Raw genomic sequence first — 16,916 nt, 5'->3', positions numbered from 1 at the left:
TAAGTCCACTTGGGTTTGAAAAACCCTCGTTAAAGATTATAATATATTAACATAGCTTGGGAGGAAAACTTTATCTGAACCCAAGTTAATTACATGTCTAGTATAATAACTATATCGTACTAAATCTTAGAATACTATAAAGGATTCTGATAAAAGTTTTTGAAAAAAATTTCTTTTAACGGCAACATAAGGGTCCCCATCAAAAGTTTTTAAGGAACTAGGGACTTAGATAATGTGACATTCATTTTTGTGTGTAATAATTTGAATTCTTTCTTTTTCTCTCTCTCTCTCCCACCAGAGCAACTTTGAACTGTGACAGCTCTTCTCTGTCCCAAAGTGTTGGTCTTCTTCCAACTTCTCCTTCTGTGACACTCTCCAACCCTTTTCTACTTTTTATAAACTCAAGAGAGAGAGAGAGAGAGAGAGTGTGTGTTTGTGTTAGAAAGCAACTTGTTAGAGAAAACCAGAAACACAAGCTTTGTGTTTTTTTTCCTCTCTCTCTTCATTCTGCATTTGGTGCAAGAAACAGACTTCAATCATAATTTATAGCTACAGATATGTCTGGCCACTGGGGTATTCTTGTTTCAGATCCATGGCTTCAGAACCAGTTCACCCAGGTGGAGCTTCGCAGCTTGAAATCCCAAGTAAGTTCGTCATGGTTGGTTTTCTTCGCAAGGAGGTTCATCGTGTTTTTTAAGGAAGTTTTTTGAGTATTTGATGTTGTTTTCCTTGAAAGACTGGAATTTGATGTTGTCAGTGCAATTGGGGTCGTGGGTTTTTTTTTTTTTTTTTAATGGTTGGTGCAGTTCGTGAGCATGAGGAGGGAGAGTGGAAGGCTTGCGGTTGGGGACTTGGCTTCCAAGATGTCGAGGTTGAAGGTTGTGGGAGAGAATCTCAGTGAAGAAGAGAGAGCTTCTTATATTCAAGATTTGTATCAGAACATAAGTGAAGAGGTTGATTTTGAATTGTTTCTCAAGGTGAGCTTTATCATCTGATCCTTTCAAGCATCAGCTTTTTAAGGATACTGGATCCTTGTACTTTTTCACATATCACCCTTTTTTTTTCCTTCCTAGTAGTGATTTATTATCCTGATCTATTCTGATCTTCTCATCTACTCAATTTCAATATAAGAAATGAAATTAGTGTTATCTGGTATTTTTTCTTTGCTCTAGTACTAAAAAAGGTAACATGATAACAGCTGAAGTGGTTGATTGAATGAGGCTTTTCTTTGTATTTAATTCAAGAGAAACAGAGAAAAGAAAGAGAGAAAAAAGTAATATTTCCATTTTCCCTATTATTTGAACCTTTAATCCAAAAGATCTATATAAAGTTTTTGGTACAGAAAGAAAGAGTTGTAAATGTAATTAGAAATCAAATTTAATCAGCATTTCCCAGAAACTTGGAGAATTATTTTCAATTTGTCTTGCATATTTTGAAGTGCAGCCGTATTTTGGAAAAATTTCTGTTGCTTTAGGAAGTAAACAACATACGGGGGATTAAACTTGGAACTGGTTCACCTTTTAAAAAGTGAAACAGTTTCAGTAGTTGTGTCCAAATCAAAGTTAATTTGAGTGATTTTAATAATGGTGCTATAATGATGACAGATTTACTTAAAGCTGCAAAGTTTTGCAAGTTCTAGGACGGGGAGTAATGCAAAAAACTCATCAGCGTTCCTCAAGGCTGCAACTACCACATTGCTTCACACAATAAGTGAATCTGAGAAGGCATCATATGTTGCACATATAAATAACTATCTTGCAGGAGATGAATTTCTCAAGAAATGCCTTCCTATTGATTCTTCAACCAATGATCTATTTGAAATAGCAAAAGATGGTGTTCTTCTTTGGTACTATACTTTTATTAAAAAATCTTCTTATGTTGATCAATATAACTCAGTTTTTTCATCCTTTAATAAGAATTACATTTGTTGCAGTAAGCTGATTAATGTGGCTGTTCCACGGACCATTGATGAAAGGGCAATCAATACAAAAAGATTACTTAATCCATGGGAAAGGAATGAAAACCACACGCTTTGCCTGAACTCTGCTAAAGCAATTGGATGTACAGTAGTCAACATTGGAACTCAAGACCTCATTGAAGGAAGGGTATGTTTGAGTGCTATGTGGTCTCTACATTAAAGCCTTTCTATTTCTCAGCAACTGGATCACTGTGATAATGAATCTCAGAATTAATTTTTATATTAGACTTAGGATGTGCCTCTGGCAAGGTAGTAGTGTTGCTAGGTTTCGTCATATTTAAGATATTTTATTTCACTGTCACAATCTAAGAAACTGTAGATCCATCTTTTTGTCCACATCAGGAGCTCTAAGGTGGATTATAATTTTTTTTATTAGAGTTAAATCTTTTAAATGAATTCTCTCAACATTGTTATAGGATTTGTTAGCCCATGTTATCAGAATATCTTTCTTTTAATTCAGTTTTTGATCATGTAGGAATTACCTCTCCACCTTTCTGCTATTAAAATTTTCTTTCTCTTTCTTTTCTTTTTTTCAATTTGTGGGTTGGTATCTTATTTGTTTTGTTTTAATTTCAGCGTCATCTGGTGCTCGGATTAATTTCACAGATTATTAAGGTAAATGGTAATTAATGTGAAGTTCAGAATTGTTTTGTTTAGATTGCTAAAATTTATTACCTTATATGAATAGATCTTCATTTTTTTTTATCTAATTATGCATTCTTGTTTTGGTATCAATGAAATTGGTAGAGACTGCATGCTGCATATTAAATTTTACAAGGAAAAACTTTTGACATTCCTAATGGTGGTTGCTAAATTAGATTCAACTATTGGCGGATCTGAACCTAAAGAAAACACCACAGCTTGTGGAGTTGGTCAGTGATAGTGAGGTAAATGCTTGTTTTCGTCATCTTTTCATACTTCTCATCATTGTTGTATTTGTTACCTTCAAATTTCTGAAATAACAGGGTATGGAAGAGTTGATGAGTCTGGCACCAGAAAAGATTTTGTTAAGGTGGATGAATTTCCATTTGAAGAAATCAGGTTACAAGAGGATAGTCACGAACTTCTCCTCTGATGTTAGGGTAATGGAGTATTTTTTTAAACATAAATGTAGCTATGCTATGTTATATATGATGTTAATATGTGTTTTGTTCATATGAGCAGCCTCTTGAATAATAATTTGTTGATTAAATTTACTATTGGAAGTTGGAACTTTTAGTATTAGTATTAATGAACTGTAGGGGTTTGAAATCTTTTTCGTCTCATGTAAAACAGGAGATAAGTAACTTTAATATTGAGGATTAATAAAGTGAATTATCCCACGAGGATTTTTTTGAGTAAAAATATTTCTTGAAAGATTCATTCATTGTACACTTTTTCTACTTTTAATGCTGAGAAATACAGGAAATCATTAGTCAGTATTATGAACTATTAATTATAGCAAAACCTTTTTGAGCAAAGTTCAGGCAGATAGCCTTTTTTTAACATATATGGTTCTGACACTGCAGGATGCAGAAGCTTATGCTCACCTTCTAAATGTTCTTGCACCTGAATACACTAATCCATCCACATTGGCTGTCAAAAATCCTTACGAACGAGCAAAATTAGTTCTTGAACATGCTGATAAGATGGGTTGCGAGCGATACATAACGGCTAGAGATATAGTGGAAGGTTCCCCAAATCTTAACCTTGCTTTTGTTGCACATATTTTCCAACACAGGTGATAATGATCTTTCTATTAAGCACACATTATGAGTTTAAATTGCTCCATTTTTGAGTTGTTGGCTATATATAAGACATGAGATGGAAATCTATTTTAGGATTTAATTAAGGATTGTTTTATTGAAGTGGTTTCCTTATATATCTGAGGTACTTTTTCATTCTTGACTTTTGTGAGACCCTAACGGTAGACTTCAGAAACAGCTTATTCTCTGTGACTGAGTATGCTCCCAACGAATCCTTCTCTATTGAATCTCACTATCACCATATTTCTCGGGGTCACACTTTTGTTTTCTTCTGTTATCATTTTATTAGATGCTCTTTCTGCAAGAAATTGCCAGATTGGTTATTCTCCAGTGTATGATGATTTGTGCCTGACTAAACAACCGTCATTTGAACATTCAGTTGATACTCTAAATGTTAATATGTTCATTTTAATTATGTGTCACCCCATTAGCCAGATTTTGAAATTTACTTATTCAAGTTATTAGAATAGGTGTAAATAGATGTACAATTTTGAGCACCTAAATCTTCATTTGGCTGTCCCTTTTATTGGCTTTGAATGTGATTTGATTATCCTATATATGATTCCATTATATCTCCAATAAAATGTTTGCAAATTTATATTTGGGGTTTAAGAAATATATGCAAGCAAACTTAATTTCCCTCTTACAGGAATGGACTATCAACCCAAGCAAAACAAAGTTCTCTCCTTGAAAACTTGTTAGATGACACCCAAGACTCTAGAGAAGAGAGAGCATTTCGCCTCTGGATCAATAGCCTTGGAAATTCAACATACATCAACAATGTCTTTGAGGATGTTAGAAATGGGTGGAGTATCTTATTTTCACTATATCTCTTACAGATGATGACGAATATGAACTGGTTTTGTTAATCTTGTCTATGTAATTGAAAACTGTGAGATTGGTTTAATAATTTCACTTTTCAAATTTCTCACAGGATAAGAATGTTATAATCATTCAAATAATGGCAATGTATATTTAAATATATCTGACATTTAGGAATTGTGTGACATGATTCTCTTTTTGATTTGACAACAGTTTACATTGTTTTCATATGAGATTTACATCTTCTGAATGTGTTGTACTTGTTTACAGGTGGGTACTCTTGGAGACTCTAGACAAAGTGTCACCAGGGATTGTGAATTGGAAGATTGCTAATAAGCCACCTATTAAGTTGCCATTTAAAAAAGTAGAGAATTGCAATCAAGTGGTGAAAATAGGGAAACAGCTTAAATTTTCACTGGTAAATATTGCTGGGAATGACATTGTGCAGGGTTATAAAAAATTAATACTAGGTATGTTGACCTTAAAACTATGTTTTGTTGCTTGGTTTGAGTCAATTTATCTACTGAAAATATGTCAACCATTAATTCATTGTTCCTTTGTCCCTTCTATAAAACTTTTTATCTGATGTTAGAGGATGCTAACGCTGTTTAACCAAACATGGTTGATTTTATCTTCAGCATATTTGTGGCAGTTGATGCGATACAACATCCTACAACTTCTAAAAAACTTGAGATTTCACTCTCATGGGAAGGAAATAACTGATGCTGATATTCTCCGATGGGCAAACGGCAGAGTCAGTAGTTCAGGAAGTCAAAGCCGAATGGATAGTTTCAAGGTATTTTGAACACACACACACACACAGATATATATATATATATATATGTGATTCATTCTAGTGCAAATGACTGACTCTCGTGTTCTTTGTAATATTTGATAGTTTTATTGGTTTTCCTCTGGTGCTTGCCAAATAAAGAGATACTGTACTCTTGCATGACAAACAGTTCATTTTGTAGTACCCTTTTGATATATATGTACATTATACTTCTGCTCAAGAAAAGATCCCAATTTCACTATATTTTACTGGGATATATCAGTAATCAAAAGCTAGATTGGCTATGCAGTTATGTTTGCTTCTAAAGGTGATTTTTGTTATATGGAACATGAAAAAGTATAGTAATTTTCCTGAGCTAGTTATCTCTTTTCTTGATACATCTTTTAGGTGTATTTGGTTAGTGTTGCATGGTGCTTTTGGACAAATAGTTTGTATTATTTATTAAGAGAATAAACTATTACCAAATTAGGTTGGTTAATTGTTATAATTATTCAAATTGTAGGACAAGAGTGTATCAGATGGAATTTTTTTCCTTGAGCTTCTTAGTTCTGTGCAACCTAGAGCTGTAAATTGGGGTCTTGTAACAAAAGGAATAACTGGTATGTTTTCTTTCTACTCTTTAATGTTTTTGACTTGCATGCATGTTTTCTGAATATCCTTCTGTGATGAATCAGATGTGATGTGGACTACAATAATTATGTTCCAACTAGAGTTTTGGATTCGTTATGGTCATTAATGGCTTTGCTTGAAAACTGTAACATCATTCATTCCATTGGATTTTCCTATTCTAATTACATCATTAAAGCAAACATAACTTTTCATTTTTCATGTAATCCTGTCCTACTTTAGTTGTAGTGTGTGAGAAAATCATGTCTTGGGCCATTTATAATCATTAACATCTGACAACAGGCAGATTCAATAATCCATTTTTATTGCAATTGTATTGATTGTGTCTTTATATATTTTATATGATTTAAATTCCAACTATCATGAAATTCTCTCAAGCTGAAGTTATCTCACTCCTTCTACATGAAGTGAACTACAAAAATTACGTTCTTCACTTGCATAATGGTGTTGCATGAAATGGACATAAATTTGGAACCAGGAGAAGATTTGTGTTGATCTGGTTTATAAATCATGCAGATCAGGAGAAAATGATGAATGCCACCTACATTATCAGTATTGCAAGAAAGCTTGGTTGTTCCATATTCTTGCTTCCTGAAGACATCACTGAGGTAAACATTTAGCAAACATTCATGTTGAGGTTTTGGTCATTGACTTCAAAACATTTAGCAAACATTCACTTTCTATGTTTGGAAAAATACTTATTTAAGGTAAACAATCCTCAAAAAAGTTAACCTGCAAGACACAATGGATATTATGGATGATACTAATGTGGGTGCAATTGTATTGGTGTTTTTTGTAACAACTTTTGAATGGTATTTTGCTGCATGTTGCAGGTTAATCAAAAGATGATCCTGACTCTAACAGCTAGCATAATGTATTGGTTCTTGAAACACCCTCTTGAAGAAAGAACAGTAGGGAGTTCAGACAGTGAGAGTGGGAGCCAATTGGAGACTACATCAAATTCAACACTGGATGAAGATTCTGCTTCTGATTCATCAGCAGAAGAGAATGGAAGCATGTAAATATGACTTGTGAAAGTTTTTGTTATGATCAATATATAATAAATAATTGAACCCACTCTTTCTACTGATGATCAAAATATGGCAATTTTCATCAACCTTTTTTCCATAAGAGTTTTAGATGCTCTGATAATAATCACCACAAAACAGAGATTAAAGGATTAGGAAAGCGAAAAGAAAATTCGCCGTCTGTGGGAATCGAACCCACGACCACATGGTTAAAAGCCATGCGCTCTACCAGCTGAGCTAAGACGGCTGAACAATATTTATATTATATTATACTTATAATAAAATATACATAAATTTCACTGACAACATGATTCCGACAAAATTGATGTCTTTTTAAGATTGTGGCACGTGAGAAACAAAAATGAGTATTTTATATTTATGTAAAAAAAAAGTTTTAAGAATTCATTGTATAATTTGAGTGATTGAAAGAACTTTAATGAAAAATTTAAAAAAAAATAGTAGTTAAATATTGATATTTTGAAGGAGAAAACAATTCTCAAGCTTTTTATACGAGAGTCCTAATAATCCTTCAAAATTTTGAAACCGTTCTCGAACTAAATGGATTTATCTGCGGGTTGGTAGAGTCCTAATGAACTTTTTTACAATCTAATGCTAATAAATAAAATGTGTAAGCTAAACAAAAATTAAACTTTTAAAAAATAATATGGAATTTAGGTACTTTTTTTACGGTTAAATAGTTAAGTGATGATATCATACTTAGTACAAAGTCATAGATTATGTAAAAGTGGTGTAAAAATATGTTTATGTGACGTTACCATTTTGGACAAATAATTTTTTTATTTCGCAAATCGTATAGATTTTTAAAATAGGTGAAATTTTACACGTTAAAGAATGATATTTTTAGTTTTTGATTTTATGGTTTGACCAACATCCTAAGCCTATAATATATGTGTGCTTGCTTAAAATAAGTCTATTTTGATGAGTTTTGTAGCGAATTACGAGCTTTATGGGGTTCTTACGAAACATTTATATTCTAGGAAGGATACATCGTGAAACATTTATATTGGTTCAGTCAAAAACTTTAAGCTATATTTTATTTCTGTTAAGATTTTCCATAAAGAAAAATAAAATAAAAAGTAATAACTATAAAGACATTTCTTCTTAAATTTCGTCCAATTTTCAAAATATTATTTCTCACGTTCTCCGAGTTGCTTTTGAACCTTTTATATTATCATATGTTTGCACTCAGTATTACCACCTTTTTAAATCAAAACTTCTACCTTTCGTGGTGTTATCTGGAAAAGAGACTTAGTTTCAGAAAATGGGGTTTGTATGCTTTGGAGATTTTTGTAAGTAGGCCTACGTACTATATGTTAAACTTTTTGATTTTTGTAAGTAGGCTTTTATATCCAAATGACTGTATATAAAATACAAATACTATTTTTTTCTATAGAATAGTTTTACAGTGAAAATCTTACAAATATGAAAACTCTCTTTCCACCTCACCTTGATCATGCGTTTTGGAATTTTTAAATTAGTGTCTCATACTATTTTAAGAATAAATTTAAGGGTGTTACTATAGTGTCTAAAATTTTTAAACCAATAAATGCATTATAAATTGAAGAATTTTTTACCAAAAAAAAAAATACAAGTTTACTCAGGTTAGTATTAGAAAATATTTACAAAGAATAAATGAAAAAAATCATCTTTCTCTTCGTCTAATTATTCTTCTTGCATTTGTATTTATATTTGCTCGTCTACATAGTACAATAATTGAAGTTGGAAGCTCTAACATTTACAGTGTGAATAATATATTATGTACAATATCTTCGTTAAAAATGTTATCTTATGGATAATATCTTAAAAGAATGTTATCATATGTATAATTGTAAGTTTCTCTCTATTTTAAGTTTCTTATTTAAATATGTTTTTATAAGTAAATTATTAAATTATGAAAAATGGTTTTAAAAAAATTAAAGGATAATAACTTCTTTCTATTCTTAAGTTTTCTTGATAACATTGTAATTACAACCTCATCAATCATTAGATTAGGCTGTAATGTTTATAAATTATTATTGAAATATAGTTATTGCAACACCCCGATTTCTATTATGTCACGGGTTATTAAAAATCGATAAAAATCAAAATTTTCATAGCGCGAAAACGTACTAAAAAAGACTTATCCAATTATATTATTTCGAGTAATAAAATAACGAAGGAAATATTACATTGTCTTAACTTGTAATACAAAATAACTTTAGTTGAATCCTAAGGTTTTTCCCCATCCTCTCTCAAGTTAATCACGTCTCTGAATGTTGGTTGCAAAATCAACGGCAAGTGCATCGGTCGTAGTGTAACAAGTGATAAATATCATTTTCTCCCAAGGGATTTGTGCAACACATGACAACTCTTCCTTTTATAACTCAATTAGACATCAAAGTGCACAAAACAACACAAGAAATTCTTTTTGGTATTTTATCAAACAGTTGGTGTGGAAGGAATTTAACAGTGTATTTACAATTTGTCAAAACTAAAGTTCATCCACTTCATTCTCATGCATTTACAAACAACTCAATTCTATCAATTAGGTGTTCAATTTCAGTTCTAAGTTCAAGTCATATTTTCCAATACATCAAGAACCATAATTCATGCATGGGTGATCAATCCAAATCAAGCATTAAGCATAGAAATCAAATACTAACATTGAAATGGAAAAACATATGTATTAACATCACAAAATACACAAGATTCAGTTTATTACATCTAATCTCAACAAATAGGAAAAACTCTCCATGGTGGAGAACTTAGGGTTCACAAAATTAAAGAGATAAGGAAGAAATTGGAACCAAAGAGAAGATGCAAAGTCTTTCCTAAGGTTCTTAGCAATTTCTCCATGCTCCATGTGCACCTCCCTTTTGAAATTCCATCTCCAATTCATGACCCATCTTCTTTCTCAACCCAAAAAGGGTGAAATCACCATCGATGAAGCTTGAAGACCCAAGGAGGAGTGGGAGAGCTTCCCAACACCCCAAACAACCTCTAAGGGCCTCTCCCAATCTCTATAGGTGGAGAATGAAGTGTAGGAAGAGAAGAATGCCCTAAAAATCGCAAGACCCATGTTTAAATAACCCATTTTGACATATCAGCAAAAGTCGCGCCCAACCCCCCTCTAGGGCGCCCAGGCGCCAAGTTCTAGGTGAATTAGTGAAGCAAAGGGCGCCCAGCCCCCTTCTGGGGCGCCCAGGCACCAAGTTATGGCTAGATCTGCGAATTGAAGGGCGCTCAACCCCCTTTTGGGAGGCTCAGGCCCGATTTTTCTGCACTGCATCTTTTTCGCTTTCTCTACAGATCTGCTTGCTCCAAAGGCGTCCAACATGGGTATTTGCTTCAAATTGTTCTTTTCTTATCCCAAAACATGTTCTCTTGAGTTCTTGCTTGTTTTCCTCCACTAGAATTGCTTTCTATTCATTTATTTCGCACACTCAAACAAAGAGATTAGAGGTAAAAACAAGCATATACTAAATAAAACACAAGAAAACTAGAAAACACACTAAAATTGAGGATAAAACAAGGTAAAAGCTATGAAGGAGTTGATTTGTTCACGAAATATACACACACAAACACGTTAAATCAACCGTTATCACTGAAACATCTGTAACATTATCTGCTCACATATAGGCATTATACAATCATCGTCGATAATTTCATTCACAAACACAAACACAAACACGAATGAGAAAAGCTACCGGTAAGACAATCATGACAACAATATTCACATATATTGGTTATATCCACCATAATCAATCACACAACAAGATACAAACCTTATGATTATATCAAGTATAATCAAACACCCCTTACACATAAGTAATCACAGCAAGATTCCTAATCATAACAAATCAAACACATATGAATACTCAATACTCTATCCTCGATCCTTGAATTTCACTAACATCACGCACCCAACTAACTGACTATATTCATAGTAGCATTTATGCCAACTATACTAATTGATACCACTACTACCAACATAGTATTTCCCTGATATTGTATCATCATCATACTCATCAACATGTGTACCTCCATCGTTATTAACCCCATCATGATTACCACCATAAGCCTTCTCAAATATCATAACACCATTGTGGAAAGAATAAGCCACACTCTTGTACCCTACCTCACCGACTATAATTGTTCCTACAGCCCAATCTGTAGCTTCCCCTACAGATATATTCAACTAGTTCTACAATCCAGCTACGGAACATGCCTTCCCGCACATAAAAATTTATTCCTAATCGAACCTTACAGAGACTCACTCCCCAATGGACCTCGTTGTCGGTCGCCGGCCACTAAACCTCCCCCATGGAAGAAATGGGGAATGTAATTAAACCAATTTAATCCTAATTGAACCCAGAAAACCTAGATTGAACTCCAAATTTTGTTTTCCTCTCTTTAATTTGAAAACCCAGTCTAGGTAGTCCATCTTCCTCTTATAAATACGATAGGGTTTTTTTTCTCAATCTATCCTGTGAATTTTGAACAAAGGTTCAGACTTTTGCTCCTAATTCTCGAAAAATAAAACTTAGCTAGAGGGCTTTTTGATCTCGTGCAAGAGGACATCTAGGGGAATAACTATCTTTTTCCCCATATCTCTTTCGGTTTGGCGGACAACCTCAACTCTGGGAAAGGTTCTTCTTTCACGAGCACCTATCTTCTTCCCCATATCTCTTTCGATTTTACCGACAACCCCAACTCAATATTTTAATGCCTATATTTATTGTGTATACGAATCTGTTTTTCCAAGATGTTATTTGGGCTATATAATGTCTTCATCACCCAATTTAAACATTGACCGTCACCTGAAAAAGAGACAAGGACCTAAAACACATTGATCAATACCTATTCATTGCCCCCAATAACAAATAACACTAAAAAACAAATTCAACATCCTAGCCACAACCATGTTCAACCTCCAACCATCAGAAACCCCAAAGTCATACCCAATAAAGCACAATACAAATAAGAAGATAATCTTCGGTGGCATCGCCGATGCCGAGTGTGAATTCAGAGTAGAGGCGAATCGATCACGATGACTCAGGATTCGCATAACAAAGTGCGTTTTGGCCCTCACTGGTGATGCCTTCGACGAAGGCCAAGATTACCGGCGGCGACATAACGATGATCGTTAGCAATGGTGTAGTGTGGTGGCAGCGGTGGTTCCAGCATGGGTGACGTTGCTGGTAGCGATTTCGGCCGGCCACGAAGGTATGCGACAACACTAGTCAAAAGGAGAACCACTTTCTTTTTGAAGAGGAGTAACCCTATGTTGCGACTAGCTAGGAAGAAGAATAAGACAACCTTTTTTTTCTCGTTCTTGGAAGAAAGCCCTAAAGAAAGAGCTTTTCCCTACACCAACACAGATGTCTTAGACAAGAGGAAGAGAATTAAGTGCAATCTTAAACAAGATGAAGAGATCAAATGAAATCCTTAATTTCCTAAAGTAAACAATTAGATTCGTGTCATGTCAAACACTATTTATTTAAATAATATAGTCCACATAATCAAATAATACACATAATCTTAACCAATTTCACATAATCTTATCCCAGATTTAACTAAATTTAGTCAAAAAAGATGAATCAAGATCCCTAGTTAAAATTACTAAAATATTATATATGCATTTTAATTATAAAAATATTTTAAACCAAATAAACACAATATAATTCGAATGCAAAATGCATACTTGTATGTTCATAAGTAAACATCGATTATCAATACTTTCAATACATACTTATTTACAACATATGGATCGAGTAGCTCATATGGTATGATTCATTACTTACTCGACATGTTCTTATGTCCTAATTTGTTATTTTAATGATAGGATGCTTTATTACCTTAAAATTTGAGATTTAAGAGAATGGCCAAATCAACACTTTTAAGACCATATGTAGTTTTTTTTTATGAATAATAAAATTTATGGTACACATACTTTGTATTTTACTAGTTGGCAAGAATCTTCATCAACATTTCGTACAAAAGTATATTTCATTGAGATCACCTACATAACAATTAACAAAATTTCAATTAACAAAATTTGTGCGTAAAAATTTTGTAACTTTTCACCCAAAACACACAATAATCCTAAAATGATAAAAGAAAAATTCAAATATTTAAAATAAGTGAAAATCACCGAACAACAATAAGAAAAGAAAATAAAAACGAATTATGGAAACTTACAAACAATGTTTTTTTGTCTTCAATGGTGATTTTTGCCTATAATGATGCTTCTAAATAGAGGTTGCAATGAAATGGACGTGTGAAGCTTCAAAACCTATGTTAATGGTGGTTTCGATATTAAACGATGATTCAAAAACGAAACGTTTGAACAAAACAACGATAGACACAACTCTAGTAAATGATCCTTTATCGATAAACGATCTATTATGGTCAAGGAAGGTTTGTAAGTGGGTGAGGTTCTTTCTCATAAATGAGATTTGTAATGTTTGAAACTCAAAAAAAATAAAACCCCCAAAAAACTCAAGCTTTGCATTTCCATATCATTTAAAATTAGGTTAAAAGCTCTTTTTGGTCCCAGTTTTGGTTGGGAAAATTTGAAATGGTCCCCATGTTTTTTGTGTGTTCAATTTAGTCCTAAAGAACGTAATTAGAGTTCAATTTAGTCCTTTTCGGTAACTCCGTTTAAATTGATAACGGCGAGCTGTCCAGATGTACAACTGCATTGTGAGGTGTCATTTATTGGCTGACTTGGAATCTTTTGTGGCATTGTCAGTTGGAATAAAGATTTTTTAAATAGAATTTGTGATTAGGGTTATTATTTTGGGAATAAATTAAAGTTAAGTATTTGTGAGATTTTTATCGTGGTTTGGGAGGGAAACTTGCGAGATTGAGAAGAACATCTTTGGGAGGGAACACCAGGGACGTGCTATTCCAATCGGAAGCAATCATCTTAGGGAAATCAAATTTGCAAAATCAGATTTGCAAGATTGAGGTGAAAAGGGGGTGGATTCTCAAATTAGGGTTTTTATTTTGTTCTATGAAAGCCACAGTGACGTTGGAGGTTAACCAATCTTCTTCCCAATCTTGATGGTTAATGAGCCATGTCTGCTTCCCAATCTTCTTCTTCTTGTTGCAATAAATGGGTTCTTCTTTGTTTCTCACAACAAGCTAAAGTTTTTACTAACCCAAGTACGTGAACAATGTCCAAGTTTCTTCTTTTCCTTGTTGGTTCTCTTCAATTGTAAAGTTAGAGTTGTTGATGATGTGATTAAAACTGTTGACAGGGTTTTGATAAAAAAGGGTGTGTGAATGTGATTTTGGTCACTTCGTATGAAAGTTTTTGGAGTCTCTGGGGCATAATTACGGTGGCGGCCTGAGGATTTAGGTGTGGCGGCACTAGGGTTAAGTAACTGGTTGGGCTGAAGGTTGAAGAAGATGGTGATGTGGCTCTTTATTTTGTAATGAATGAAAGTTGTTCAATCTAGTCCCCATTTCTGTTTATTATTTGCAAATATGGTCCCTATGATGATGACTGATCTAGTCCACGTCAGAGCATAAATGACAGTTCACACTCTAATTGCACATTTGGACATCTCACTGTTAACGATTTAAACGGAGTTAGTGAAAAAGACTAAATTAAACTCCAATTATATTCTTTAGGACCAAATCAAACACAAAAAAACATAGGGACCATTTCGAATTTTCCCAACAAAAACTGAGACCAAAAAGAGCTTTTAACTTTAAAATTATTTTAATATTTTGCATAAGAACCAATCAGAACACGACACGTGGACACAGTAAAAATTTATAAAGACTTGGTATCAAATTATCATTATCCGTAAGTATTATAGTTACAATAACAATACATTTTGATTTATGTAAATCTTTCATCACTTTTTTTCTCCATCTCTCCTTTTATCATATTATAATATTATATAACAAATTTATCAATTTGATTATATTTATGTATAAATTAAGCGTTGACTGATTTTTTTAATATGTATACATATATAATTTTTTATAATTATACTGTTACCACACAGTAGTTGAATTCGGAGGAATACTTTTACTTTTACACAGGTAGTGTAATATATTCATTTATTCCAGATTTGAGTTTGAGTTAAATTTATTTTATAGTTTAACATCATTTTTATAATTATACATATAGAATTTAGGTAAATACAATCTTAATTTATAAATACTTTTTTATTATTATGTTTTAGAAATTTTAGTGGAGAACTTTGTCATACCTGTTATTATTTTATTTTGTATTGTATGATATTCCATTCTTCTAGGTACAGGCATGGTCCTGTACCTGAGTTCATCATTCAATTAATTAATTTTAATTTTTTAAAATATCAAAAACACTTGATTTTCCACATTTTCTTACATGTCATCAAAGTGGCGCGTGAAGAAAGCGCGTGTTAGACTCACCAACATGTAGTTGAAAAGACCGTTGGCCGTCGCTTGGTAAATTAAACCCACAACTAGGGGCAATCTCAGGTTCTCCTTTATCCATAAACTAAACCCTTTCTTTTTTTAAAATAAAAATTGGTAAAGTAATGCACTCAACTCTCATGTTTTCACAAATTCCCCTTTTGCCCCCAAACGTTTCGACTCCCCGCTTCTTTATAAAGACTGCCCCACCCCAACCTTTTCCTTCACGCTCATCTCATTTTCTTCTGCAGTAACTCTTCTTTCTCTCTCTCTTAGGGTTAGGGTTTTCCCTCTTCTTCTCCCTTCATTCTCTGTTTCCAATGGCTCAGCAAGAAGCACAAAATGGCGTGACGGAGAATGCCGCTGCTGCGGTGTCTTTTCTTGCCGTGAAGCCGCAGCTTCTGGTTGAAGCTCCTAAAGCAAACGACGCCGTTTCCTTCTACAAGGCTGCGTTTGGTGCAGAGGAAGTTTCCCGTGCGCTCAACCCCAAGCGCAAAGCTGACCACGAGCTTCCTCTCATTCTCTCGGCTGAGCTCAAAATTGCTGGCTCCACCATTCTCGTCGCTGACCTCGTCGACGACTCTGCTTCACCGTTAGTTTTCTCTGTTCATCATGTTCATCGCTTATATTTCATAGATCTATTCATATTTAACATGTTTTGGCATTTTTGCTTCTGATGTTCTAGTTATGGTACTGTTTTTTTGATCGTATGACTTTCATTTGTGTAAATTTAAGTTCTGTGTTTGTATCTTATTCGCCCGTGCATTGGTCCATAATTTTAAATTAATTTTTGGCTTGTATGCACTCGATCTATATTTAACAGGAATTATATTTTTCGAGATTCGTGATCTTCTTTTTGTCTGTTTTGTTCTTCCATTGTTCACGTTTTGGTCTCTAGTGTCTTATCTATTGTTTGTTTTTGTCGTCTTAATTCCACGCTCTCAGTTAACCTTTGTTTTCTTTTGCAAACGTGGTCTTCACTTGTTAGTTCATAATATATTTCAATGACTGAAGGCAGTTTCATTTGATTTTGTTGTCAGCGTGAAGGCGGGTGGAAATGGTGTCGTTTTGTGTTTGGAGACTGAGGACGTTCAGGGGGCTGTAGCTAAAGCGGTGAATGCTGGGGCTGTCGTGGAGGAAGAAGTGGCTGAAATTGAAGGCGCGTGCTGTGGTGGGCGCGTGGGGAAGGTTAAGGATCCTTATGGTTTTGTCTGGCTCCTGTGCTCTCCTAGGAAGGAAAGTGTTGACGTGGAAGCTTAATGTGTGTTAGATCAGTTTGTTTCTGACAGTTGGATTTTCAGTTTGTTTTAGTTGTATTAGTGATTAGGGTAATGATCCCCTTGTCTAGAGAATGTCTTTAGGATTTCAGTGAGTTATTAATCTAATGGTTGGGACTCTATATGGAGTATTTTGAAACTTTGGTACTTTCTTGTTAATGTTAATGAACCAATCTGACCCATAGAAAAGTAATTGGCTTATTGATGTTTTTCAAGTTTCCTTTAGTA

At 33.7% G+C, this 16,916-nt stretch overlaps 2 protein-coding genes and 1 non-coding gene across 3 annotated transcripts; 2 read left to right on the top strand and 1 right to left on the bottom strand.

The window, feature by feature from the left end:
• The first annotated feature begins 230 nt into the window (after window positions 1-230).
• Window positions 231-7,082, top strand: LOC106758108 (fimbrin-2). Its single transcript, XM_014641027.2, has 14 exons — window positions 231-644; window positions 807-977; window positions 1,605-1,846; window positions 1,934-2,105; window positions 2,555-2,593; window positions 2,797-2,865; window positions 2,944-3,060; window positions 3,487-3,698; window positions 4,373-4,528; window positions 4,816-5,015; window positions 5,184-5,341; window positions 5,841-5,937; window positions 6,482-6,573; window positions 6,799-7,082. Exons 1-14 carry the CDS (start codon window positions 558-560, stop codon window positions 6,985-6,987), a joined length of 2,001 nt encoding a protein of 666 aa, XP_014496513.1. The 5' UTR covers window positions 231-557; the 3' UTR covers window positions 6,988-7,082.
• An 85-nt stretch (window positions 7,083-7,167) lies between these two features.
• On the bottom strand, window positions 7,168-7,240 carry TRNAK-UUU. Its single transcript has one exon. It is a non-coding gene; the product is annotated as a tRNA-Lys (tRNA).
• An 8,389-nt stretch (window positions 7,241-15,629) lies between these two features.
• LOC106758769 (uncharacterized protein At5g48480) lies at window positions 15,630-16,916 on the top strand. The gene is made up of 2 exons (XM_014641754.2): window positions 15,630-16,003; window positions 16,452-16,916. The coding sequence occupies exons 1-2, from the start codon at window positions 15,732-15,734 to the stop codon at window positions 16,669-16,671; spliced, it is 492 nt and encodes a 163-aa protein (XP_014497240.1). The 5' UTR covers window positions 15,630-15,731; the 3' UTR covers window positions 16,672-16,916.

The sequence above is a fragment of the Vigna radiata genome, chromosome 4, assembly GCF_000741045.1.
Source record: "Vigna radiata var. radiata cultivar VC1973A chromosome 4, Vradiata_ver6, whole genome shotgun sequence".
Classification (NCBI taxonomy): Eukaryota; Viridiplantae; Streptophyta; class Magnoliopsida; order Fabales; family Fabaceae; genus Vigna; species Vigna radiata.
The sequence above is the reverse complement of the archived record's forward strand: the minus strand, read 5'-3'. Positions and strand labels throughout refer to the sequence as shown.

Excerpts from the sequence above, each read along its gene's own strand:
- LOC106758108 (XM_014641027.2), top strand. The coding sequence starts at position 558 with ATGTCTGGCCACTGGGGTATTCTTGTTTCAGATCCATGGCTTCAGAAC. Across the intron at positions 5,342-5,840 it reads GCCGAATGGATAGTTTCAAG|GACAAGAGTGTATCAGATGG; the intron begins GTATTTTGAACA and ends TTCAAATTGTAG. Across the intron at positions 5,938-6,481 it reads TGTAACAAAAGGAATAACTG|ATCAGGAGAAAATGATGAAT; the intron begins GTATGTTTTCTT and ends TAAATCATGCAG.
- LOC106758769 (XM_014641754.2), top strand. The coding sequence starts at position 15,732 with ATGGCTCAGCAAGAAGCACAAAATGGCGTGACGGAGAATGCCGCTGCT. Across the intron at positions 16,004-16,451 it reads GTCGACGACTCTGCTTCACC|CGTGAAGGCGGGTGGAAATG; the intron begins GTTAGTTTTCTC and ends TTTTGTTGTCAG.